Raw genomic sequence first — 25,484 nt, 5'->3', positions numbered from 1 at the left:
CCACCACCTTAGGTTGCTATCTTGTTAAGGGGCAGTTACCCCTTGTGTTGGTATTCATAAATGTGTTGCCTCCAAAGAGTACGTCTGCAACTCAGTTGAACTCACTACAGTAGTATAATTACAGGGGCCTTAAGCCCACCAGTTTAGTTCCAGCTGCCTAAGTGGATACATATCTGCATTTTTCTGAGATGGCATCAAGAGGCTGCAAGCATCTGACAGACGCATTTTGCTATGTCTGCGGCCAATTTATCAAAGACAAGAGCGAAAAAGTACTCTGTGGAAGCATCTGCTAAGATGTGTGAGGCCTATAAGGCATATTTCGGCATGCCTGTCGGGGATCAAGATAAACTCTGGGCACCTCATTTCACCTGCAAGCAATGCAAAAAACTCTGGAAGGTAAGATGGACAATTGTTGCTCGGAATTTAATGTTATACAATTTGTTAAAAAAAATTGTAAAAGTTTTTTCTTTCATAATATTTTACAATTTTCAATGTTATTGAAAAAAATATATACATGAAAAATGTATCGAGAATCTCTTACACATTAGTCATGGGTGAAATAAATGTATTTTTGTAGGATGGTACAGAGGGGAAAAGAGAGCCATGAAGTTCGCTATCCCAAGAACTTGGCGGGAACCCACTGACCACTCAAGCAACTGCTTCTTCTGCATGGTGGATCCTTCTAAACGTCGGACTGGCAAGAATGCACCTGCTATCACGTATCCGGACCTTCCTTCAGCCATCGCCCCGGTGCCACACTGCCATGAGCTCCCCGTACCCACTCCTCTGGAGAGAGAGCAGCCGTCTTTCGAAGAGAGCAGCAACTCAGAGAGCAGCAACTCAGAGAGCGAGGATGACATTGTAGATCCAGATGACAATTTCAGAGGTGGAGCTGAGGAGAGGACCCCATACTACAACCAAAAAGATCTCAACGACTTGATCAGAGATCTTGGTCTCACCACATCCAATGCCGCGCCTTTGATGTCTAGGCTCAACCATTGGAACTTGTTGGATGAAAGTGTGCAAGTCGCAGATCAGAGGAAGTGTCACCAACCTTTTTGCAGCTTCTTAACCCGTCAAGATGGGCTCTGCTTCTGCCACAATGTGACCAGTCTGTTTGAGGCAATTGGAATCACCTGTAACCAGAATGAGTGGCGCCTCTTCATTGACAGCTCATCCAGAAGCCTCAAAGCCATGCTGCTCAATAATGGTAACATGTACCCGTCTCTTTCCCTGGCTCACTTGGTGCACCTCAAAGAGGATTACAACAGTATCAAGACCTTGCTGGACGCCTTGAAGTATGATGAGTACGGCTGGGAGGTCATCGGAGACTTCAAAATGGTGGCATTCCTGATGGGTCTCCAAGGTGGTTTTACCAACTTTCCCTGCCTTTGGGACAGCAGGGACACCAAGGCGGGACTGGCCACAGCGGACATAGTTCTCTGTGGGGAGGAACAACGTCAAGTGGGAGCCACTGGTGGACCCCCCGAAGGTGCTGATTCCACCACTGCACATCAAATTGGGCCTTATGAAACAATTCTTTCAGAGCTGTAGATAAGGACTCAGCAGCCTTGAAGTCCCTTCAAGACATCTTCCCTAAGCTTTCTAGGCAAAGGTCTTCGTCGGACCACAAATAAAGAAGATCCTGGAGTGCAATGAATTCCCCAAGAAGCTCACTAGTAAGGAGAAAGCGGTTTGGAACAGCTTTGCCACAGTGGTTCGTGGCTTCCTGGGCAATCAAACGGTCGAAAACTATGTGGAGCTGTTTGAGACTCTGGTGAAGAATGATGGCACAATGGGCTGTAGGATGTCCCTCAAAGTCCATATTCTTGATAGTCATCTTTATAAATTCAAGGAGAACATGGGAGCGTACTCGGAGGAGCAAGGCGTGCGCTTCCACCAGGATATACTGGACTTTGAACGCCACTACCAAGGACAGTATAACGAGAACATGATGGGAGACTACATTTGGGGGCTGATTCGTGAAAGTGTTTTAAAGTATAATCATAAATCTAGAAAAACTACTCACTTCTAAATATTTTGTAGTAATATTTGTATTACTTTAATTCACCATTCTTTTAATTGAAAATCGGTAAATTTCAAAATATCATTGTCCTGGTCACAAAAGCAAAATTTGTGGGGAATAATAGCCATTTTCTATACTTTTTAGGCATAAGCAATTACGAAATAACACTTTCTACCCATTAACAAAAATTGTGTTACATAATGTTATTTAAACCAGATGCCCCTCAAGACCCTCACGGATCAAGGTAATTTAGAAATGCCGTCTGGGGGTCGGCTGTATTTTTTTAGGCTGGGAAGGGAGACCAGCTCTCTGTGCAGGCTCAGGTTAGAGAATCTGTCACTATTCCACCGGTAGCACAGATGCTGGTCCCTCTTCGATATCGAAACCCCTTTGTTATAACACGGCCAGATTCCCCTATTTAGGTTACTCCAGTGGCCGGGGTGGCAAGTCACCATTAACTGGTAGGGGCGGATATAGTCCTCTGTCGCCACCAAAACCTATTTCTACAGGTTCTAAATACAGCTGACACACCAGTTGTCCTTCACAAAGGGACGGTGCTGGCGCATGTCACACAAATGCAAACGTTGATACCACACAAGGGTGCCACTAGATGACTCATGGACGGAAGCCATCTCTATGCAGAACCTGTAGTTATCCTAGATGCAGAAAGAAAAACTAACTGACTTGCTGAGGGAGTTCCAGGACATTCAGTAAAGGACAATATTACTTGGGCGATACAAACCTAATGGAACATCACATTGATACAGGCGATACACGGCCAATTCGCTTGGATTCTTATTGGATAGGGCCAGTAGAAAGAGCACATGTTCAGCAGGTGGAAGAGATGTTGCAGGCAGACATCATATATCCATCGATGAGCCCCTGTGGAGCACCTGTTGTGTTGATGAAGAAACCAGACGGCTCATTACGTTTTTGTGTTGACTTCCGACGCCTGAATAAGGTGACGCTAGCTGATGCATATCCCTTGCCATGCATTAACGACTCTTTTGGATGTGTTAGCAGGGGCAAAATTCTTCTCGACATTAGATTTGTCATCAGGGTTTTGGAAAATGCCATTGGATGACAGTTCTAAATTAAAGACAGCGTTCAGAACACCCCAGGGACTTTACCAATTTAACAGATTACCCATGGGGTTACTTACAGCGCCGGTGATGTTTCAGAGACTCATGGAATTGGTGCTTGCAGGACTTAAAAGGGAAAATGTCATATATTTGGATGATGATTGTTTTTGGCTTCTCCTTCGAGGAGCACTAAGATAGACTGAGACAGGTCTTCTTTAGAGTGTGTGCTGCCCAGCTTATGCTCAAACCATCCACATGTCACTTAGTGCAGTCGTCCGTTCGTTATTTGGACATGTCATTAGCGCCACAGGAGTTGCCACAGAACCAGAGAAAACACTTTGCATCTGGGAATGGCTGACACCAACTTCATATGCCGAGGTCACGAGGTTTGTTGGCTTTGTGTCGTATTACCGCTGCTTTGTGCTGCAGTTTGCGAGCATTGCCAAGCCCCTGCATGCACTGACTGCCAAAAAACAGAGGTTTCACTGAGGGGAGGCCGAAGAGAAGGCCTTTACTACCTTGCGTGAACAGTTGCCAAAGGCTCCGCCTCTAGCATACACTGATGTTTCTCTGCCATCCATTCTTGACACTGATGCGATTGATGTAGGCATCGGGGGAGTTTTGTCACAATTGCAGAATGGAGTAGAGGTGGTCATAGCCTACTTCAGTCACGTGCTGTCTCCGGCCGAGTAACGCTATTGTGTAACCTGCAAGGAGCTACTGGCAGTTGTCCACTTGCGCCGGTGCAGTCTACAGGGGACGGTCACGCTATGGCTCCAACAGACTGTCACCTGGCACTTACACTTGAATGGATCATGCTATAATCGACCGATGGCTCCTTGCGAGTGCTACGAAAACGGACAGAGACAAGCACACTGCAAGGGGAGGCGTTACCAGAGCTGCACTTCATTGTGTGGAACGGATTGCTTATGTATTGGGATATCAAGTCTCAGAGGCGTCTTGTAGTTCCAGAAGCTCTGCTTCAACAACTATTCCACGAAATCCACGTTGACCGCTTGGTACATCTGGGTCACCGAAAGACACTTCACTTTGAAACAGAATTACTATTGGTGGGGCATGGCGCAGATGTGCAGAAATGGGTAACGGAATGCCTGGAGTGCATTAGCCGGAAACCACCCACTCAACCCATATGACCACCCTTGCAGTCCATTACAGTAAAACGGGTAAATGAGCTCATTGCATTGGACATTTTTGGCCCGTTTCCACGCACCACAAAGGGTAACAAATATTTGTTGATGGATTTGGAATATGCTACCCACTGGCCAATGGCATGGCCCTTACCCGAGCAGATTGCTGCTTTCATTGCAGGGGTATGCATTGAACAAGCGAGCGCCAGAACAGCTGCTTACAAACCAAGGAAAGAAAGTTTCCTCCAAACTACTGCAGGACATTTGTAACATACTGGGTACCAAGAAGGTCCAAATGTCTCCCTACCATCCTCAAACGGATGGCATGGTGAAAAGACTGAATCGCACCTTGTCCAATATGTTATGTCATGTTGTTTCAGACTTCCAAAAAGATTGGGACATGCATATACGAGGTATACTGGCGGCTTACTGCCTGGCTCCACATGCATGCACGGGGTTCTCACCATTCTACTTAATGTACAGCAGAGAACCAGAGCCACCCATTGACAGTCAATTAGTCCAACTTCCAAGCACATTGGTCTCTTGGTCGGCTGCTCTTCGCCTGCCCTTGTAGAGACTGCAGGAGGCTCGTACAGCTGCTCTCACGTCATCGACTGCGGAAAAGGGTGCGAATGAGCGTCGGAGGTTGGCATGTGCTACTCCGGTTCCCTTCAAGGTGGGGGACCTTGCATGGCTCCATTGTCCTCAGGTTCCGATAGGCACATTACCAAAGTTGCATCGCTCTTGGCAAGGGCCTGTTAGGATTGTGGATGTGCTAAAGCCTCAATGTGTGCAGATTCAACTGGGACATCGTCGATGGTTCGTACATCCTAGCCATCTTAAGCCACATTACATGTCATCTTCGCTGCCACTTCATCATCACTGCCTGGATGTGGCGCCACATCTGGGGTCAATGTTGTAGACCCCAGTTCTCTCACCTATCCCGCCCCCTCCCTCAGGCGCGGCAGTAACAACAGAGGCCAACGAGCAACATGGATCCCTATTGGCTGAAAGAGAGCACCTACGAATAAGCTCACTTGCTTTTGGTAGAGGGAGACGAATGACGTCAGATGTACAGTGAGGGAAAAAAATATTTGATGCCCTGCTGATTTTGTACGTTTGCCCACTGACAAAGAAATGATCAGTCTATAATTTTAATGGTAGGTTTATTTGAACAGTGAGAGACAGAATAACAACAAAAACATCCAGAAAAACACATGTACATTTTTTTATAAATTGATTTGTATTTAATGAGGGAAATAAGTATTTGACCCCTATGCAAAACATCACTTAGTACTTGGTGGCAAAACACTTGTTGGCAATCACAGAGGTCAGACGTTTCTTGTAGTTGGCCACCAGGTTTGCACACATCTCAGGAGGGATTTTGTCCCACTCCTCTTTGCAGATCTTCTCCAAGTCATTAAGGTTTCGAGGCTGACGTTTGGCAACTCGAATCTTCAGCTCCGTCCACAGATTTTCTTTGGGATTAAGGTCTGGAGACTGGCTAGGCCACTCCAGGACCTTAATGTGTTTCTTCTTGAGCCACTCCTTTGTTGCCTTGGCCGTGTGTTTTGGGTCATTGTCATGCTGGAATACCCATCCACGACCCATTTTCAATGCCCTGGCTGAGGGAAGGAGGTTCTCACCCAAGATTTGACGGTACATGGCCCCGTCCATCGTCCCTTTGATGCGGTGAAGTTGTCCTGTCCCCTTAGCAGAAAAACACCCCCAAAGCATAATGTTTCCACCTCCATGTTTGACGGTGGGGATGGTGTTCTTGGGGTCATAGGCAGCATTCCTCCTCCTCCAAACATGGCGAGTTGAGTTGATGCCAAAGAGCTCCATTTTGGTCTCATCTGACCACAACTCTTTCACCCAGTTGTCGTCTGAATCATTCAGATGTTCATTGGCAAACTTCAGACGGGCATATATATGTGCTTTCTTGAGCAGGGGGACCTTGCGGGCGCTGCAGGATTTCAGTCCTTCACGGCGTAGTGTGTTACCAACTGTTTTCTTGGTGACTATGGTCCCAGCTGCCTTGAGATCATTGACAAGATCCTCCCGTGTAGTTCTGGGCTAATTCCTCACCGTTCTCATGATAATTGCAACTCCACGAGGTGAGATCTTGTATGGAGCCCCAGGCCGAGGGAGATTGGCAGTTCTTTTGGGTTTCTTCCATTTGCGAATAATCCCACCAACTATTGTCACCTTCTCACCAAGCTGCTTGGCGATGGTCTTGTAGCCCATTCCAGCCTTGTGTAGGTCTACAATCTTGTCCCTGACATTCTTGGAGAGCTCTTTGGTCTTGGCCATGGTGGAGAGTTTGGAATCTGATTGACTGATTTCTTCTGTGAACAGGTGTCTTTTATACAGGTGAAGTATTCGGAATGACGGCAGGAAACCACTTGACGGGTAGCACACTTTTTATTAAACCTTGACTTGTCACGATACAACGTGTGGTCACTCTTCCTCTGACTACACACACTTCACTTGACACGTGTGGTCACTACCTCTCCCACTACACACTCCACCTGACACGTGTAGTTACTATGGCTCACGCTGCAGGCTCACACTGCATGCTCACACTGCATGCTCACACTGCATGCTCACACTGCACTCCAGCCCGTAACGTCCGTGGAGCCTACAGGCCCACCCCAGCTTGGGTGTGGGCCACAACCTCTGAGTCCCAAGGGCCGGCCCTCACACGGACGTTCGGCCCCGGGTCCCAGAGTTCCGCCTCTGGGTCACACAGAGCCCCGGCCCCTACAAGGACAGCGGGACTAGGTGGCGCAGGGCCCTATCGCTTCCTCCTCCGTCTTCAGTCTTCGCTGGTCACTCGCTCCCCGTGCGCCTGTGCGCACCACCTTATATAGCCCCCGCTCACGGGAGACGGAGCGTATGCGGACCTCGACGTGAGCATCCCCCTTAGTTGACCAATCCCCGCGCGCTTGCCCCAGGATCCCATCGCTGTCAGCGCGCGTCACCGATACCCAGCCAATCACTGCCTCATAACCCCCGACCCCGCGCTGACCCCTGATCCTTCACCGTCAGCGCGCGTCACCAACACACACAGCCAATCACTACGCGCTGGCACACGATCCCTACCCCAGCGCGTATCACCACTACATCACCCCCTCCCACATAGCTCGCAGCCGGCCCGGCTGCTAAACAACACAACACAACATCAACACAACAAAAACCCCACCCCCCAGTGTGCCCCGTAACGCAACAACAACAACACAACGACACAACACCCGACAACAACCTATGTACAAACCGACAACCAACACAATAAAAGTCAACAACAACACACAACACCTAGACAACAAGCTATGTACAACCCGATGAACAACACAATAAAAGCAAATCCAAGAAAATGAACGTGTCCAGTGTCTCTGTGACTATTGATCCCCCCCCCCCTCCGCTCGCTCCTCCACCGGGGTGATAGAGCGGTCGAGCCGATGAGGAACGCAGTGACGAGGCGCTCCGGCCGCATCGGCCCCTCATTCGGTTGGTCATGAAAAGTAGCGCGACTTAGCGCGAGTCCGCCTGGACGGTCCATCGTATGGGACGGGACGCTGACGACCGTCTGGTGGCTCCGGCAGCCCTGGAAGGCGCGGATCGGGCCTGGAAGGACCGGCCGCGCCGCGGGGATCCGGCCGCCGGTGGTCGGCAGCTGTCAGTTCCGAGACACCTGGGAGCGGATCAGGCGGAGACATGTGAGGATCAGGCGGAGACATTTCCCCCCTTGGGTCGTCGGTCACGTCACATGCTCGGCCCTCACGACACAAAGGGAGGCCATATGGAGGCGAGAACGGTTTCAGTCGGGAGGGGTGGATGTACCAACGGCGCTTTCCCCATTTTATCTGAACACACTGGGGGCGTGCAACCCACACGACCTCCACGGATCCCCGCCATGGCTTCAACAATTTAGGCGACGTAGCCAAAGGTGCCTGAGGGCAGTGCAGCCAGGCCCTATCGCCTGGTTTCCAGTCGTGCACGGACACCTTCCGTGCACGCAAATGCTCGTTGGCAATTTGGCGAGCCCGCGAATTAAGCCGTGCGGCCTCCCGTGCCTCGGTCAGCTTATGAATGTTAAATTTAATATGTTCAGCCAATTTCGAATTCGTTCGTGGTGCGGACAGTCCCAGCTGCGTTTCCATGGGCGGGTCGGCTTCCCGACCATACATCAGATAGAATGGGGAAAATCCCGTTGCTGCATGGGGGGCCATTCTATACGCGGCGAGAACCCCCGGGACCTGCAGGTCCCAGTCAACATGTGCCTCACACACCTGCTGGCACAGCATAGAAGTCAAAGTCCTGTGGAGTCGCTCCACCATCCCATCTGTCTGTGGGTGGTACGGGGAGGTACGCACCTTCTTAGTACCCAATAGGTCGCACACCTCTTGCAGCAATTTACTTGAAAAATGTTTCCCTTGGTCGGTCAGCAAGCGTTCGGGAGCCCCCTTGTCCAGGACGTAGCCCTGGACAAAGGCGTCCGTCACAGCCGCCGCCGACTGGTTGGCGAGTGGCCACGCCATAGGCCACCGGGTAAAGTATTCGACACCAACCAACAGGTACTTATTTCCCCTAGGCGTGACTGGAAAAGGCCCCAAAATATCGAGCGCAACGAGCTCGTTAGTGCGCGAGACCTGAATAGATTGCAGCGGTGGATTTGATGCCACGGGCGGCGGTTTCCGTCTGGCGCAATCAACACACCCCTTTAGAATATTCACCACATCACTCCCCATCCCCGGCCAATAATAGTCACGCTGAAGCAGAGCAAGCGTTTTGTTTACTCCCAAATGCAAGAGGCGTTCATGTCCGGCCAGGACAACTTTCCCCCGCACAGCGGACGGCACCACGAGTGCGTGCCGCCGGGACAAATTGTCCCATCTCATTAACAGGCCCTGCTTGAGTACCCAGGAGCCAGTTCGCTCCCGGCCCTCCTCGGGACCCCCCACCCTGCGGCGCAACGCTAGCAGGGAGCTGTCAGCCATTTGGAGACGGCCCCACTCAATCAGCGACAGTGAGAGCAGCGAGTCCTCTCCCTCAGGGGTAGCGGGAACATCACCGATTGGTGCATCCGCGGTCGCGGCCAACGCCCCCATACTTTCCGCAGCTGGCGGTTTACAGCGCGCCGATCCCATTAAGCACGCACATTTGTGACAAGGCGACAATCGCGACAGGGCATCGGCGTTAGTGTGGCGCAACCCCTTACGGTATGTGGTCGTGAACTGATAGTCCTGGAGGACTTCCAACCACCGTGACAATTGGCCCGAGGGTTGGGCGACCCTCAATGAATACTGAAGCGCCGCGTGGTCCGTCCAGACCGTAAAGTGACGGCCATAGAGATACGGTCTAAATTGCTGTACAAAAAAAACAATAGCCATCAACTCGCGACGGGTGATGCAGTAGCGCTGCTCCGCCGGCGACAAAACCCTGCTACCATAGGCGACCACCCTTTCGACTCCCCCAACGACCTGTGAGAGCACCCCCCCAATGCCCGTGTTGCTAGCATCCGTGTCTAGCAAGAAGGGACTTGTAAAGTCAGGATAACGCAAGGGCGGGGCACCCACCAAGGTGTCCCGGAGGGAGCAGAACGCGGCCTCTTCCTCCGGTCCCCATCGGAACTTGACTCCTTTTGCCGTTAGAGCGTGCAAGGGTTTTGCAATGGTGGCGAAATGCTCAACGAATCGGCGGTAGTAAGAAGCAAAACCGATGAAACTGCGCACGTCCGAAACCGACGTGGGCGTTGGACATGAACTGACACAGTCCGTCTTCGCGGGATCGGTAGAGATCCCCGAAGAATCGACAATGTGGCCCAAGTATCTCACGGACTTACGAAGAAGGTGGCATTTGGCCGGTTTAAACTTTAATTTAGCCGATCGCATCCGCAAGAACACCCCTCTCAATCGCTGGAGGTGTTCCTCAAACGTTTTACTGAAAACAATGACATCGTCAAGGTAAATCAAGCAAGTATCCCATTGCAAGCCCGACAAAACCAACTCCATAAGGCGCTGAAACGTCGCGGGAGCGGAGTGAAGTCCCATGGGTAACCGGTTAAACTGGAACAGGCCCCCTGGAGTCCGAAATGCTGTCTTAGGTTTAGACTCGTCGTCGAGTAACAGCTGCCAGAATCCCGATAATAAATCAAGAGTAGAAAAATATTGCGCACCAGACAATGCATCGAGGGACTCGTCCATTCTGGGGAGCGGATACGCGTCAGCCACGGAGATTTTATTCAGGCGACGGAAATCTACGCAAAATCGCAAGGACCCGTCTTGCTTTTTAACCAGCACAATAGGTTGTCCCCAGGGACTGGAAGAAGGCGGAATAATTTCGGCCGCCAGCATATCGTTGACGGCCGACTGAACGTGTTCCTTCTCAGCAGGACTCAGCCGGAAGGGATTTAGCCTGACCGGTGCCGCATCGCCTGTTTCAATATGGTGGCGCAACAGGTCCGTGCACCCAATGTCATATTTATGCTTACTGAACACATCAGAAAATTCTATCAGCAACGCACGCAGCGCACCCAACTGTACCGTTGACAAATCGTTCGAGTCCGCGCACAGCGAATCGACCCATTCAAGGTCCTCCCTCAATGGATTGTTCTGCGTCGGGCTTGGATCAACATGCGCAACCAGGCGCTCTTCCGCAGGGACCCGTGCCGCGTGAGCTAGCACAGTGCCCTGCTGAATAACGGCCGGCCGCGAACCAGCGTTTAAAACCATCACGAACGGGTCCTTGTCAGCCTGAACCAAAGTGTGAGCCACCGACAAATCGAGACCTCCGACAGCCCTATTTGAAGGACCCAAAAGCATGCCCTGTTCCGAGGTCTCCCCCACCCATGGTTTCCTCAACCGGAGGGGAATTAACATCTGTGAACCCGGGGGCACGTGCACGGTCTGTGTCACCAGCGCTTGTATCGTAGCGCACGCCGTCCGAATTTCGGTAGGGTTCGTCAAAAATGAAATACGGCGACCCGATGGTAGCTCAATGCAACGCTGATCGATGAGAATTTTAATGGGCATTTTAGCCAAAAAATCTGTGCCCAACAGACAAGGAACCGCCAAGGAAGAAGAAACGAAAACGGGTCCCGACAATTTAATATCTCCAATGCAAATGGACGCCCTAATCTGATCGACAATGCCAAACGAGCCCCCATTTGCCGCGTAAAATGGCACGTCCACCGGGAGCAGAGGTCGACATTGGACGGGGAGAATGTTGTAAATGAGGTCTGATATAATAGTCGCCGACGCCCCCGTGTCCAGTAACACCCTGACCTCGACCCCGTCAATGAATCCCGTAACGACCGATGATCCCGCCGACACAGCCACTATCCTGTGCCCCAACTCCGACCATTTAATGTCCCCTCGGTCCCGCACGAACCCCCCTCGCCGAACCGAATCCCCGATCCCTAACCGGCCTTCCTCCGCCGCAACGCGACGGCCCATGTGTGTCGTCCATGTAGGCCGAGCATGTGAAGTGCCGCGACTTGCCGGGGGTAGTAGGGATGACTTGGGGCCTTGGTCGTCGTCCAGCCGAGGTCCCATGGCGCGCTGACGTGGAGCGCGGCAACCGGACGCCATGTGGCCCCGGAGGCCGCAGTTGTAACACGTGATGAGGGTCGTCGGAGATCTCGGTTGCTCCAGCTTGCGGGCCGATCGCAGAGGCGAACGACCCCCCGACCTCCAGTCCCCCGGTCGTCCCGCGGTGAACGCCTCCTCTCGTGGGCTGATGACTTGGGGCTCGGTAACCACCGGGCCCGGAGCTGAGGCCACGGCAGCATTGCAGACGACCCCCTGTTTACGCTGGAGGACCTCGTGCGCCTGTATACTTGTTGCGACCCGCAAAGAAGAAATATCGACCTCGTCGGCCGTGTTGATGGGGACCCCCAGGTCCTGCGCCAACTTGAGCAGTTGCTCCAAGACCATCGCGTTTTGGCCCTCCTCGTCCATACGAGGGAACGTGGCGTCGGCGAGAGCCAACAACGCCGTGCGGTAGGCGAGCGCGGTCTCCGTGTACGCCTTCCGTCGGGCGTAAAAGTGATGGCGACACGCCGAGGGAGGTCCGTAGACCTTGGCCATGAGACCCAGCGCAGCCTTAAGCGTGGAGCGGTCCGACCTCTGTGCGGACCTGAAGGCCGCGAGCGCGTCGTCGTCCAACATGGCAGGCAGTGCCCGCAGCGCCGTAGCGTCGGGCCAGGCGGACATTTCCTGATGCGCCAGAAACCTGCGCTGGAATGCGCCCCAGTCCCCGCCTTCCGCCTTGAAGGCTGACAATGTGGGAAGGCGCTGCTGGAAGATGAAGTCGTCCTCTGCCACGTGGTTCCTCTCCGCCGCACCGTCGGTCTGCGAGATGGCGGCCCCAATGGCGGGTGGCTGATGGCGGTCCGCAGCGCGCGTTGATGACGTAAGCGGGCGCGCTTGGAGAACCGCCGCCACGTGTTGCTCGCCGTTCCCGCCAAAAGATGTCTGCGCAGTTGAAATGGCGGGAATCGCCAAGTCATTTTGGTGGGAATCTGCGGGGCGACCCTGTTGAATGTCCGCCGATGTCCCCGCTCCTCCCGACGTGTTGATTTCTGCCAGGATGGACGCGGCGGCGAGCAGCAGCTCTGCCAGACGGGAGTGCTCCTCGCGGAGTACGGCATCGGTCCCCAGTCGCTCGTCCGGCGCCCTCGGCGGGTCCTGCGGCGTCGGCATTTCTTTGTCCTCTCCCCCCGATGCCAGCTGGCCCGAGTCGTCAAGGTTATCCTCGCGGTCAATCCCGTGAGTCCGACGGGTCTTCCTTGTATCCATGCCTGGAAGACTGTTTCACTTCTGATGCCAGTTGAAGTATTCGGAATGACGGCAGGAAACCACTTGACGGGTAGCACACTTTTTATTAAACCTTGACTTGTCACGATACAACGTGTGGTCACTATTCCTCTGACTACACACACTTCACTTGACACGTGTGGTCACTACCTCTCCCACTACACACTCCACCTGACACGTGTAGTTACTATGGCTCACGTTGCAGGCTCACACTGCATGCTCCCACTGCATGCTCACACTGCATGCTCACACTGCATACTCACACTGCACTCCAGCCCGTAACGTCCGTGGAGCCTACAGGCCCACCCCAGCTTGGGCGTGGGCCACAACCTCTGAGTCCCAAGGGCCGGCCCTCACACGGACGTTCGGCCCCGGGTCCCAGGGTTCCGCCTCTGGGTCACACAGAGCCCCGGCCCCTACAAGGACAGCGGGACTAGGTGCCGCAGGGCCCTATCTCTTCCTCCTCCGTCTTCAGTCTTCGCTGGTCACTCGCTCCCCGTGCGCCTGTGCGCACCACCTTATATAGCCCCCGCTCACGGGAGACGGAGCGTATGCGGACCTCGACGTGAGCATCCCCCTTAGTTGACCAATCCCCGCGCGCTTGCCCCAGGATCCCATCGCTGTCAGCGCGCGTCACCGATACCCAGCCAATCACTGCCTCATAACCCCCGACCCCGCGCTGACCCCTGATCCTTCACCGTCAGCGCGCGTCACCAACACACACAGCCAATCACTACGCGCTGGCACACGATCCCTACCCCAGCGCGTATCACCACTACACAGGTAACGAGCTGAGATTAGGAGCACACTCTTAAAGGGAGTGCTCCTAATCTCATCTTGTTACCTGTATAAAAGACACCTGGGAGCCAGAAATCTTTCTGATTGAGAGGGGGTCAAATACTAATTTCCCTCATTAAAATGCTAATAAATTTATAACATTTTTGACATGTGTTTTTCTGGATTTTTTGTTGTTATTCTGTCTCTCACTGTTCAAATAAACCTACCATTAAAATTATAGACTGATCATTTATTTTTCAGTGGGCAAACGTACAAAATCAGCAGGGGGTCAAATGCTTTTTTCCCTCACTGTACCTCCCGACGCGGAAGGAAGGTGCGCGCAGCAAATGGGAGATGAGAAGAGGTGTGATGAGGGATGGGAGGAGAGAAGTGATTGGATGGAGGAAAATGGGAGAGAAAGAGCGGGAAGAGGATCAGGGAAGGCTCGGGGCACTTTGATGGTGGAAATTTACATGAACGCACGCTGCAGAAGATAATAAAATCTTCTCACACCTTTTCTACAACCAACGTGTTGGAGTCAATACACTTGTACACCACTGGCAACAGTATCATGTTTTTATTTTTTATATAATAAATACTGCTAAACACGTACGTATATCGGAAACTTTGTGAGTACAGTGTTTTATTTTCTCTAGATGTGCATACGCTATGGTGTATTTAGTGTAAAGGATACATGTTACCAAATTCATAAATGATTCTTGTATAGACATGAATGGTGCGTGTGTGTATGTTAAATATTTATAGTCCTGACAAAACTGATTGTGGATGATGACATTATGAGAGTAAATATTTTTCAGAGGCATTTCCGTGACTCCTCCATTCACATTCTCAGTCATGAAACCACGCCTACCTGCTGCTGACTGGCCTTGATGGCTGACAGCATGATGCCCTGTGGATTGAGCACGGGCAGGATCTGGTTGCCGATGACGGTGGCCACCACCTGGCCCTGTCCATTGGTCAGGATCTGCGGGGTCATGGACTGCACTGCCAGGACGCCCATAACCCCACTCCCCGCTGAGCCAGCCGCAGTGCCAGCTGCACCTCCTACCAGGGGGATGGCTCCGATGATCTGAAATTCACAATGGTGGCATTTGTAAGTAAACATGTTTCTAAACAAAAAAAACACAGCAAAAGAGGACATTTGTTATCAAGGGAGTCTTACCTTAGATTCCCCCCCACGCCCCATCTCCCTTTATGCCTCATCCCCCCCCACCCCCCTGCTTAGCTCACCTTACATTCACACATGGCACAATGTGCATGAATGTGTGCTTTTGTGTTTGCCCTTGGAGTGTGCTGTACATTTGCAAGTTTATTAAAATACAAGGAGTTGTTCGGGGGCACCTGTGGCGCCCCTCACAACCATTTACGGCCTTCGGCCAGGAAAGTCACAAAAAAATTGCACACGAATGACGCATTCACGCAAGCATCCGATGCTCCGTTTTGAAGTTTAAAAATGAAACATCTTTGAATTGTATTATGTTTTGAATTAGATCATTTTATTTCTTCATTACAAGCTTATATCATTTTACATCTGGAAGACTTAATTGAAAAGGACATTTCGTGTGAATTTTCTCTCGTCATTAAGTAGATAGCCTTGCTAGGGGTTCGGCTCGATTCGGACTTTCACCTGTTTGGGATTGCGGGATCGAGATAAGGCGACATAGAGCTGGCCGTGCGAGAAGACCGCCATCTGCAGATCGATTCCAACATAATCAAACGTCTGTCCCTGTGCCTCCGTCGTTCATGCAGGGGGCGCGTAGGTTTGCAGCGCCCCCTGCATGAAAACGACGGAAAGACAGCATTCATTACAGATAGATAAAGTTGCGCGCTTATATAAGAGTATTACTTTGGAAAACGAAAAAACCCAACAGTTTGGAAAGTGCAGTATTGGTGATGGTCAAGTATTATGGTGTTTCTCCCAGTGGGACACTCGCTTGAGCTTGGTGGTTGTATGCCATTGTGCAGTGTTATCTAAGTTGAGCATAGGAGGGAATGTGTTTACAGCTGTAGCTCGAAAGTTAAGAAATATGAATAAGAATCAGGTATGTCCATAATATATCTGTATTTGATCAATTAGTTGATTATGATAATTATTGATTGATGATCTTGAGAATGACCATGATGATCATTATTATAATGAGCTATAAAGGCCATTGCCAGAAACTTCACTGATTATATTTTATTATGTTAAGGCATTGTTGTTCACGTATGTGTGGAGATGTTTTGTCAATTGTACTCGTACACCACTACCAATGCAGCATCATAAAATAACTTGCATCATCAAACAAGGTGACAAGTTTGTAACCATGCTTATGCTATTCTTAGTCAGGTACAAGAGGGAAACCAACCCCTATTCAGGTGTTAGGTGGACTATTACATTGTGCAATTTTGAGAGATAGTGATGGCTTGGAGAGGTCTTTATCCACCAGAGGATTGATCATGGCTGATGATGATGAGTATGGGAGGTAGTATGTGTCTGGGCTGGGTGAGTGCTGTTGACACTGCTGCTGCTCCACACACCTGGCCCTCAGCGGTGGTGACCAGTTGTCCAGTGAGCCCCGTCAGGCAGGGCAGGGTGCTCGCCAGTATTTGGCTGGAGGATGGAGTGAAGCTGGCAGCCATCGCTGCAATAGCCGACGGTGTCATCTGGCTGGCCAGCAACTGACAGATGGTGTTACCATGAAACACAGGTCATAATACTATTATATTCGTATTAACGTGAAATACATTGCTCACAATGGATTCTGGGATTTGCAAACATTCTAATTAGTGCCTGGCTAGGATGTGTTTGCAACGTTGCCCTTTTCTTAACTGACATTGCTTTTAATTCCCTTTGTAGGCGTGATGGATTATAAACCTGCTACTCTTCTGGCTTCAAACAAAAACGGCAACACCCAGGTGGGAAGAGAAATTGCAGAAGTAGAAGAAGTGTTACGGCTGACTTTGATCAGATGATGGTCCGAAAGAATGGCACATTAAACCACTCTCGTGACCGGTATCTGAAATATTCATCAAAGCTTCTGGCTTGGCCAGTTGGGATCCTGTGTGCAGATGGCATGACACAACTGAAAATCTGCAGATATACTTCAATGGAAAAATTATCAGTTTTTTTTACGTATAATGTATGACTAACGCTCAGTCTGCAGTCTAGTTTAGATATAGATTTGCAATTCCAAAGGCGCAAGACTGCTGAATTGCTGGTTTTGACAGAGTGAAAATGGGTTTTTTCTTAAAATCATGAAGCATCTGTTTAAGTCAACCATCTCACCCAGTGAGAAGCACAGATTGCAGCACTGCTGATAACGGTATTAATATAATCAAATGTTGAATTACATCTCGTTGATCAGGATGCCAAAATACCTCAAAAGTCATCTTAATGGCAGTTTTAAATTAAATAGAGACAACATATAGGATATGTATCATGTATGTTGTCAGTAAATTAAATCAGATTAATTAAACACGGTTCAACAACAACTTTTACCAACAGTAAAGTCGGCACCCTTTGAAAAATGTTTCATATTACAATGTCACGATATGAAGATTAAGGAGGTACTTGGGCCAATAGTGACGAATTAGTGCAGTCATTCTGCTTCTCAGACTGAAAGATTCCACGAACAATTTTCCCTCTGGGCTACCTTCCATTTCGTGGCAAATAGGTGTAAACATGAGCATTAAATGTAACTAACTAATTATTTTCTATATTCATGTATTCAGACTGCTTCGGTGCTTAACCCAGACAAATGTATATTACATAAATCCATTATGACGTTTACATTCGGTACTGCTTAAAGTTGGTATTGTTTAATTTATAAGCTGAACTTTGGAGAATGCTGGTACAGTTAAATATATACCTTTGGTTGTCATTAAGCTCAAAGAGGGTTTTAATCAGGCATAGGTACCCTAACCATCCCTTCAGCACACTTTGATCAATTAATCATATACCTTTTTGTTATTAATGAGATAGATAACATGGCAACTTTAAGTAATTATGAAAAATTGCAAAAAAAACCTTTTTTTATTCTATCCCACGAGTATTACATTGGTCATAGACAATGGCGGAACCAGTATTTTCAGGCCAATATTAAATGAATACAATCCGTTCTCATATTCCCTCTATGACCACTGGCGGAGCCAGTGGGGGGGGGTGGCACGTGCCCCCCAATGATCCGATCGAAATCCCCATCGAAATCCCTAATTTCGATCGGATCATTGGGGGGAGGCACGTGCCCCCCCCCCCCCCCCACTGGCTCCGCCAGTGGTCATACAGGGAATATGAGTACGGATTGTATTCATTTAATATTGGCCTGGTTGAAACATTACCTGACCGTAGCGTTTGCTATAATGTAATATCAATATTAAATTAATGCAAGCAAAATTACACTTGGATTTTCAGCCATGAGATGCATTTGTAAAAAGTGAGCCTTCATCTGGAACAAACTGCTGAGCAAATATAGTTCTTAAGCTTCTTATTCCAAAACAGTGGATCCAAAGCAGCATTGGTAGCAATTTCACAGTGCCGAACTCTCAGAGCGAATTGTGACGACACACATTTTACCAAATGTACAGGTCAATCAACAGATTTTTGGGCGTATTGGCAGTGGCCTTGATTTTTTGCTTACATTGGCTGATAAAATATATTCGAGGGAAAATAGCCACTAGAAAGGCCCATGCCAGGTACAAATACATATACTCAATGCTGCCCCTGACTGCTCATTGGGCATGTTGATTTCTGGAACTGAAGTGTTCAGGGGAGGAACGGGTGTCAAGGGAGAAGGTTTATTTACACTGGTTTGGAGTTATATACATGTTAGGAGAAGAGTGCACGAAATATTACTGCAGTTCTAAGGCAGTATGCTGACATATGATAGCAACGTCGAAGTGTGCATTAAGCTGCTTGGGTATTTTTAAAAGCATTTCAAGATCCAATTGCATTCTCAACTTTCTTCAGGTTCTATCATTGTAGTTTTATGCCCTACCTTTTATATTATTTATATAAGGGGGTGCTACGGTGGTGAGATGTTAACTATCTCGCCTGGTATACTGAAGGTCGTGGGTTCGATTCCGAACCTGACTTTTGTATATTTTGAGTTTGCATGTTCTCCCTGTGGTCACGTGGGGTTTTCTCCGGGGTCCCTCGGTTTTTCCCTCCACATTTAGAAACATGCGTTTAGGGTATTTGGCTGCTCTTCATGTTCACATGATAAGCCACTTCGATGAGCTATCATTTGTTGCCAGGTCATTTCTGAAAAAGATCTACAATATGTAAAGTCAGTGAGCTTACCTGCTAAAATTAAAATAGTTTTGATTATTTTTAATATACAATAACTAGTTTCAAATTTAGTATTGCTGTAGGATTTTTAGCTATACAAAGTGATCACATTTCAGAAATTAACACTCCTGCATTCTCAAATGTAATTTGCGGAAGTGAAATTATGTAACATTTGTTTTAATAAATGCTGCCACTATAGTCCTCATCGTCTCCATTCCCATCAACAGTGTGAATAAGGTTTTTAATGTTAATGTTTTTATTTTATTTTCATTAATTTTGATGTTTTACCTACGTGACTTTACCGAAAAAAAAAACCTAAGAATATGATTCCTTGCAGTCACGAAAGCTTCAAATCTAGAATTAAGGTTATTATAGTACTTTATACTGTGTAAGACCACTGCAGACATATTATGCAAGTATGTAGCTCTTATTCAAACATTTATGTTCATCACTCTCATGCAAACCTTATTTTCTCACATGAAATTGGCTCTTTCATAGTTTTAAAAATAAACCTTTAAGTCTCATAAGTCATCCCCAATATTCCTCGTAAATCTAAAATGGTCCATTCTGCTTTATGTCTCCTTGTTTAGAGAAGTACATTACAAACTACCTTTAAGAGCTCCTTCTTTAATAATGGAAATTGCTGTGGGCCTTTTGTTCTCCTGTGCTACAATAGACAACATCGCCTTCGGAGAAAACAGTCAAGCGGCAGATCACGTCTGGTGTGGTTAAAGCATAGAGTTTCCAATCTCTTCCAAGACCTCTGGTCAGTGTGGAAAAGTAGATCACATGCCCTCGAGTGGAGGCCCTTCCATGATCAGTGGTATGAACAAGATATTTCAGGGCTGCACTTTTACCTTTTTTAATGATAAGGATTTGCATTTCCTTCACCACAACGGCCAGCCATGCCAGTTGTGTGAATGTTACGCGGGTTTTGGTAACTTACTCTGTTGTACTTGAGCTTGTCTTCCACTGCGGCCACTGGGCATGTTCCTCCGCTGCCGCCGCCACTGCTGATGCAACTGAGCGAGTGGCTGTGGGTCTCTGGCAGGACGCCATCCTGGCTGCAAGAGGGCTGCCCAAGGGCACCGACGATAGGCGGCACAGTGGAAGGGAAGCTCAGAGGGGTGCTCTGTTGTGACTGCTGGTGCAGCATCTGCAGCTGGTGCAGATGCTGGAGGTGCGTACTGAGAGAGGAGGTAGCTGCAATGGAAAACGTCGTTACACTACTGTATTGGTACGTTTAAACAGTGTATAATTTAACTCCTTTACATCATCATTCACTTATCTTTGTATGGAACGTATCCGAGAGTAATTCGATCAAGGAGATGGAGTGATGAAATTAGTGCATGTGGATTGCTGCATTGCAGGATTGTGAGCGATGGAGACCGCGTGGGCAGGTCTTCATCCAGCAGTGTATTTATCATGGTTGATGACGTCTGTGTGTGTATCCATCTTTCAAGAACCCTTTTGTGGTGTTTTAATTGTTGTTTATGTGGCTAATTATTTCTCAAAATACTTAAAGCAAAATGGTTTATCAATAATGTTTGTTTTGGAGATATTCAATTCTTCAGCCAAATGGACCTCATGACAAAAGCTTATGGGCAAATCATTCATATGCATCTTCTTTAATTGTATCTGGTATGAAATAGTTTTTTTTTAATAAAAAGGCTTATGTCTCTCAGAGAAAGTGGAAACAAATAACGAAATATGCACCAAACACCTGCGGCCTATCTGCCCATAGATCGTGATGATGACTCTCGAAAATCTATAAACTATACATTGGTGCTTGAGACATGAAGATGTTAACATTCATCGATATGGAGATTTTGAATTCAGAGATAATATTGATACCCATCAAAAATATGCATTTCCATGTTAACATCTAAAATATATCATGTTTATCATCAGCCATGGTCTATCCACTTCTGGATGAAGGCCTCGTTACACCATTTTCCATTAAAATTACCCCATCACACCATCTCCGTAGTGTGCAGCATCTCAGTTGCATCCTTTACCTTGGCTGTTATTCTGCAAACTTTTTTTTATTGCAGCCATACTATGTTCAGGAGAAGAAAAGAAAATAATTGAACAGGAAAAAACGGAAATGACAAAAACGCCTTATCAAAATTACAACCATTATAGTGCATTCAGCAGAAGTGGCATTTTGAGCAAAGCCATTAAAGGCACTCTGCCCAAGTCTTACAGCGTCCATGATATACGGTTGCTTTATGATGTCGGCTTGACAGTCGCTGTTTAAGCTGCCCCAAACGTGAAGGGAAATCGATAGTTCTGAAGCGAAATACAATTTTAATGGTGGCAAGATCGTCAGCACATCACTCGTAAAGGGATCATTGCGTATTTCATCATGTGCAAACGCGCTGCTGCATGAGCATTCAGCAGAGGTGGGACAAAGTCATTGTTATGCAAGTCCAAGTCGAGTCGCAAGTCATCAAATTCATGACTCGAGTCTGACTCGAGTCCAAGTCACATGACTCGAGTCCACATCTCATAGGTGGGACAAAGTCATTGTTATGCAAGTCCAAGTCGAGTCGCAAGTCATCAAATTCATGACTCGAGTCTGACTCGAGTCCAAGTCACATGACTCGAGTCCACACCTCTGGCATTCAGTGCACAGTGGCTGCAGAAGGAAGGTCCGATATCGCCTCGTGATATTGCCTCGTGCTTGCACTGCCAACGAAACTTATAGAAAGTTTCCATCACCGTTGCGCTAATCCCCAAATTTGGTAAACAAAAATAAATAAATAAACAATTAAAATCCACTTTATGTCTGCACATTTCATAAAACGGTACAATATTGTACAAGTATAGTCAAGGTACAACAGAATGAAGTTAAACAATTCAAATATAAACAATAACGTCATAACGTTTTTGTACACGGCATTGCGTTTATAGTTAGAGACGCGAAAGCTTTGTTTGAAACTCCTTTAGGGACAGACATCCAAAGGTGGGAGTGGGAAAAAAAACCCACAGGAAGGCCTTATTTGTGTTTGGCGGTCATTGCTGTGGCTGAGACCAGTGTCATGGAGGCGATCGCGCTTGTGTGACGGGATTGATCCTTCGTCCCGTCACGTTGAGCGGAGGAGACAGTGTGATTACAGCCGTACCCAGCCGCCACACCCACGCCTGTCAGGACCACACTCCTCGCACCGCACACCAAAGCCCAATGCATAATTTATTCCCGTGGTGATTTTTTTATACCCACAAAATAGGGGGTTGGAGGGGAAAAAGAATCGATACCGCCACGCTTGCTGTAAAATGGGTTTTTGAGGCAGATGGGGTCAGCACGCAGAGGGTCGCGAGGCGCCGTGTGGGATGTGGAGGCCGTGCCGTCGTGTGTACATGTTTGGGTTTGCCTATTGTTAGCCTCCCCCCTCTCGAATTCCTCTATTTCCTCCTCGGAACTCACGCAGAAAAGCCCCACGTGATATACATTTAAAATATTTGCACTTCAATATATTTTTTTGTTGCTCTGCGTGTAGATGTACACCTGTTTGAAGCAAAAGTGTTGAGGGGCTCGGTTGTGAATCACGATCCATTCATTATTATGGTAGTAATATGGTTCTTTTTAGCATGTGTTGGAAATGTGAACTGTAGGCATCAAACGTACCTTTCACTGGCCCTAGATAGCAGGCCGCCTTATAAAGCACCAGGCACATGCTGCAGGATCGTCAATGATGGATGGCAAGCCATCTCTTATCTCCCTGACCGACAACTTCAAATTAATGGAAATAACTCTAACATGCTTAAAAGAGTTGATATACACAGGAGCAAATTTTTATTAAAGATCAAAGACATACAAAAAACAATACTTTCTGCTCTGCAAACTTTATTCACAAGCAACAATCACAATTTGATGCTGAACACTGCTGTTGCTGCAGCATGAGGATTTTCATTTCAAGTATGTATGGGGTAATTTGATTGTGTCCACTAATTTCAGTTCATTGGAATATATTTTACCAGCTGATGGCCCATAGAGATGACGTTGAATTGGAAAAGTATACTTTTTGGTTTAAATATTTGTTTATTTAGGTGGTTGTCATAAATGACCTAATTTTGTGTCTCGAATACGAGGGTGACCCTTGAGAATTAAATACAAAACCTCTAAGAGGGTTCTTACCTGTACAGTGCCCAAGACGAGCTTTCAATCGATTTCACAGCAAAGTTATTGGAGCATGAATAGCAGTAATAGATTTAGGTCGTAACATTCAATCATACCCACTACACCTACCTCCTGAACCGATTTGTTCATTCAAGTAGTGTAGTTTTGATCAAGCATCATAATTGCTTCTGATTGCCGTCTGCTGGCAGCAGTACTTAAATGCACTCCCTTGTGGATTTGAAACACACGTTATGATGAAGCTAGAGCAAAAGCCAAATCTTTCCATGTGACATCAGAAATTATATTAAAGGAACACAAACGCAAGCACTAGTGAAGATCTTGACTTTAAGTAAACAAATTAATAAAAAAACATGGATCTTCTCCCAATTATGTTGCATGAATATGATGGCATTTCAACAAAGGTTGTGATTATAAGCTGTATCATACACAGACACTTCTAGTATCACAGTATTGGTTTTTCATTGTCCGTTTTGTGTATCGTGTTCACTCCTGTGCTGAATCTAAACGTATCTCTCCATAATAGAGGTTTTTGGGTTAGATCGCGTAAAAATATAAATGTGTCGTTAAAACTCGCCACCACCCGACACAGCCAACTAGTAAGGGTTGTCATGTAAACATAACATGCCAATTCGTCACGAGTACAGCATACCGGTGTGTTGGAGAGCCAAGCCACAACATTTACAAACTGAGTACGACGTGTTAAACTAAATGTGTCTGTGTGTCTGACAGATTATGCCTCTACCATGATATAACTTGTAGACTTGTACATTTGTCATACACACACATTCGAATTCTCACTCACTAAAATGTCCTAAATGGTATTGTGCTTTCATGCAATGTCTACAAATCAATACTACTTAATTAATGATATTCAAAGTTATATTATGAATACTTAATTGACCATTGTTTATACATTTCATTTGCAAATTAAGATTTTTAATTTTGAAAAATTACAGAAATAGACGATGCACTTACATTCCAGCATGACCATGGATAATTATCTTAGAAACAAACCTGTTATTGTCCTTGAAGACCATTTCCAGAACAAAACCCTCCAGGGATGTGCACCAGTCCAATGTGCTATTCTGGGACCATGCTGCTGTATCTATGGCAATCAAAACTGGCATTTAACAGCCAATTAATTTTAGCGTTGATGCATACAACTGTACGGGCTCCTTCTCTGCAGTCACTTGTGAACGTGTGTAATTGCTCTAGAATGCACAGTAATGGACTACAACGTGGTCGCTGGATTTTAGTGATTAAAGGTCACTCAATAATATTTAAGCCTTAAGGTGGCATTTCAGATGGTTTTTTTTATCTCTGAAAATATGTCACCGACAGCCATTATTAAATCTACTTTCTTGGAATAATTAAATTCAAGGATGATTGGACCAATAGCACAGGGTTTGCAATCTGACCGGACCAATATCAGGTCACATTCTCATCAGCTAATCGGAGAAAATGCAAACAGGTGATATAGCTATAGTGATGTGAATCAATACAAGCATCTATATTGTGACTGGATTTGAGTCTACAGTAACATGAATCTATAAACTATAACGTGGGATTCATCTATCGAGTCTATATTGGTATAAAAAAGCAATTCAATCCTACATAAAAACTTCTGATGTGTCTGATCTTATGCAAGGATTGTGAGCGTAAGAATCTATTTTAATTGATACATTAATGAATAACTAAATCCTTAACAAGTCTGTTCAAATAGTCCATGACTGCTAGCTACACATGTTTCTGTTACTATTATCTGAAGTTCAACATACATCAACTATTTGAGTAATGCAGTATTGCATACTTGCCTTAAAATCTTATCCTCATCATCTGAACTTGATTGTATTTAGTTGTTAAGCAATTGGATCAGATAACCCATTGATCAGATTTAACAAGCAAGGAATGATATATAAATCAGTTCCCATCATATGGGGTATGCTGGCATGAGAATGTTATCACTGTGATGGAAACACTAATGCATTTTTGTTGCTATTCCTGTTCGATTCAACAATATTTAAGACCATAGAATATACACACAACACATTTAAATCCTATTATGTATAATATTAATCCATTGTACAGTAAGCAAAATAAAACAACCCTGTAATTCTGAGTACCTAAGAAGCAAGAAACCAAGCTTAAAAGCAGGGACTGACATAGTATGAGCTACTTTCAGTAAAAATGGCTGAGAT

The 25,484-nt window shown here is 47.1% G+C and overlaps 1 protein-coding gene across 1 annotated transcript in view; it reads right to left on the bottom strand.

Annotated features, from left to right (window-relative positions):
* Positions 1-25,484, bottom strand: part of LOC144723264 (POU domain, class 6, transcription factor 2-like) — a 103,302-nt gene that overhangs the window by 6,095 nt on the left and 71,723 nt on the right. Inside the window, exons 5-7 of the mRNA XM_078601858.1 lie at positions 20,089-20,345; positions 16,394-16,534; positions 14,724-14,942 (exon numbers count right to left, since the gene is read on the bottom strand). Coding sequence (XP_078457984.1) covers positions 14,724-14,942; positions 16,394-16,534; positions 20,089-20,345 — 617 coding nt within the window. The remainder of the gene's footprint in view (positions 1-14,723; positions 14,943-16,393; positions 16,535-20,088; positions 20,346-25,484) is intronic.

Source organism: Lampetra planeri, chromosome 1 (assembly GCF_965212315.1).
Source record: "Lampetra planeri chromosome 1, kcLamPlan1.2.h2, whole genome shotgun sequence".
NCBI classification, from domain to species: domain Eukaryota; kingdom Metazoa; phylum Chordata; class Hyperoartia; order Petromyzontiformes; family Petromyzontidae; genus Lampetra; species Lampetra planeri.
This window is presented reverse-complemented; position numbering and strand designations above follow the sequence as displayed.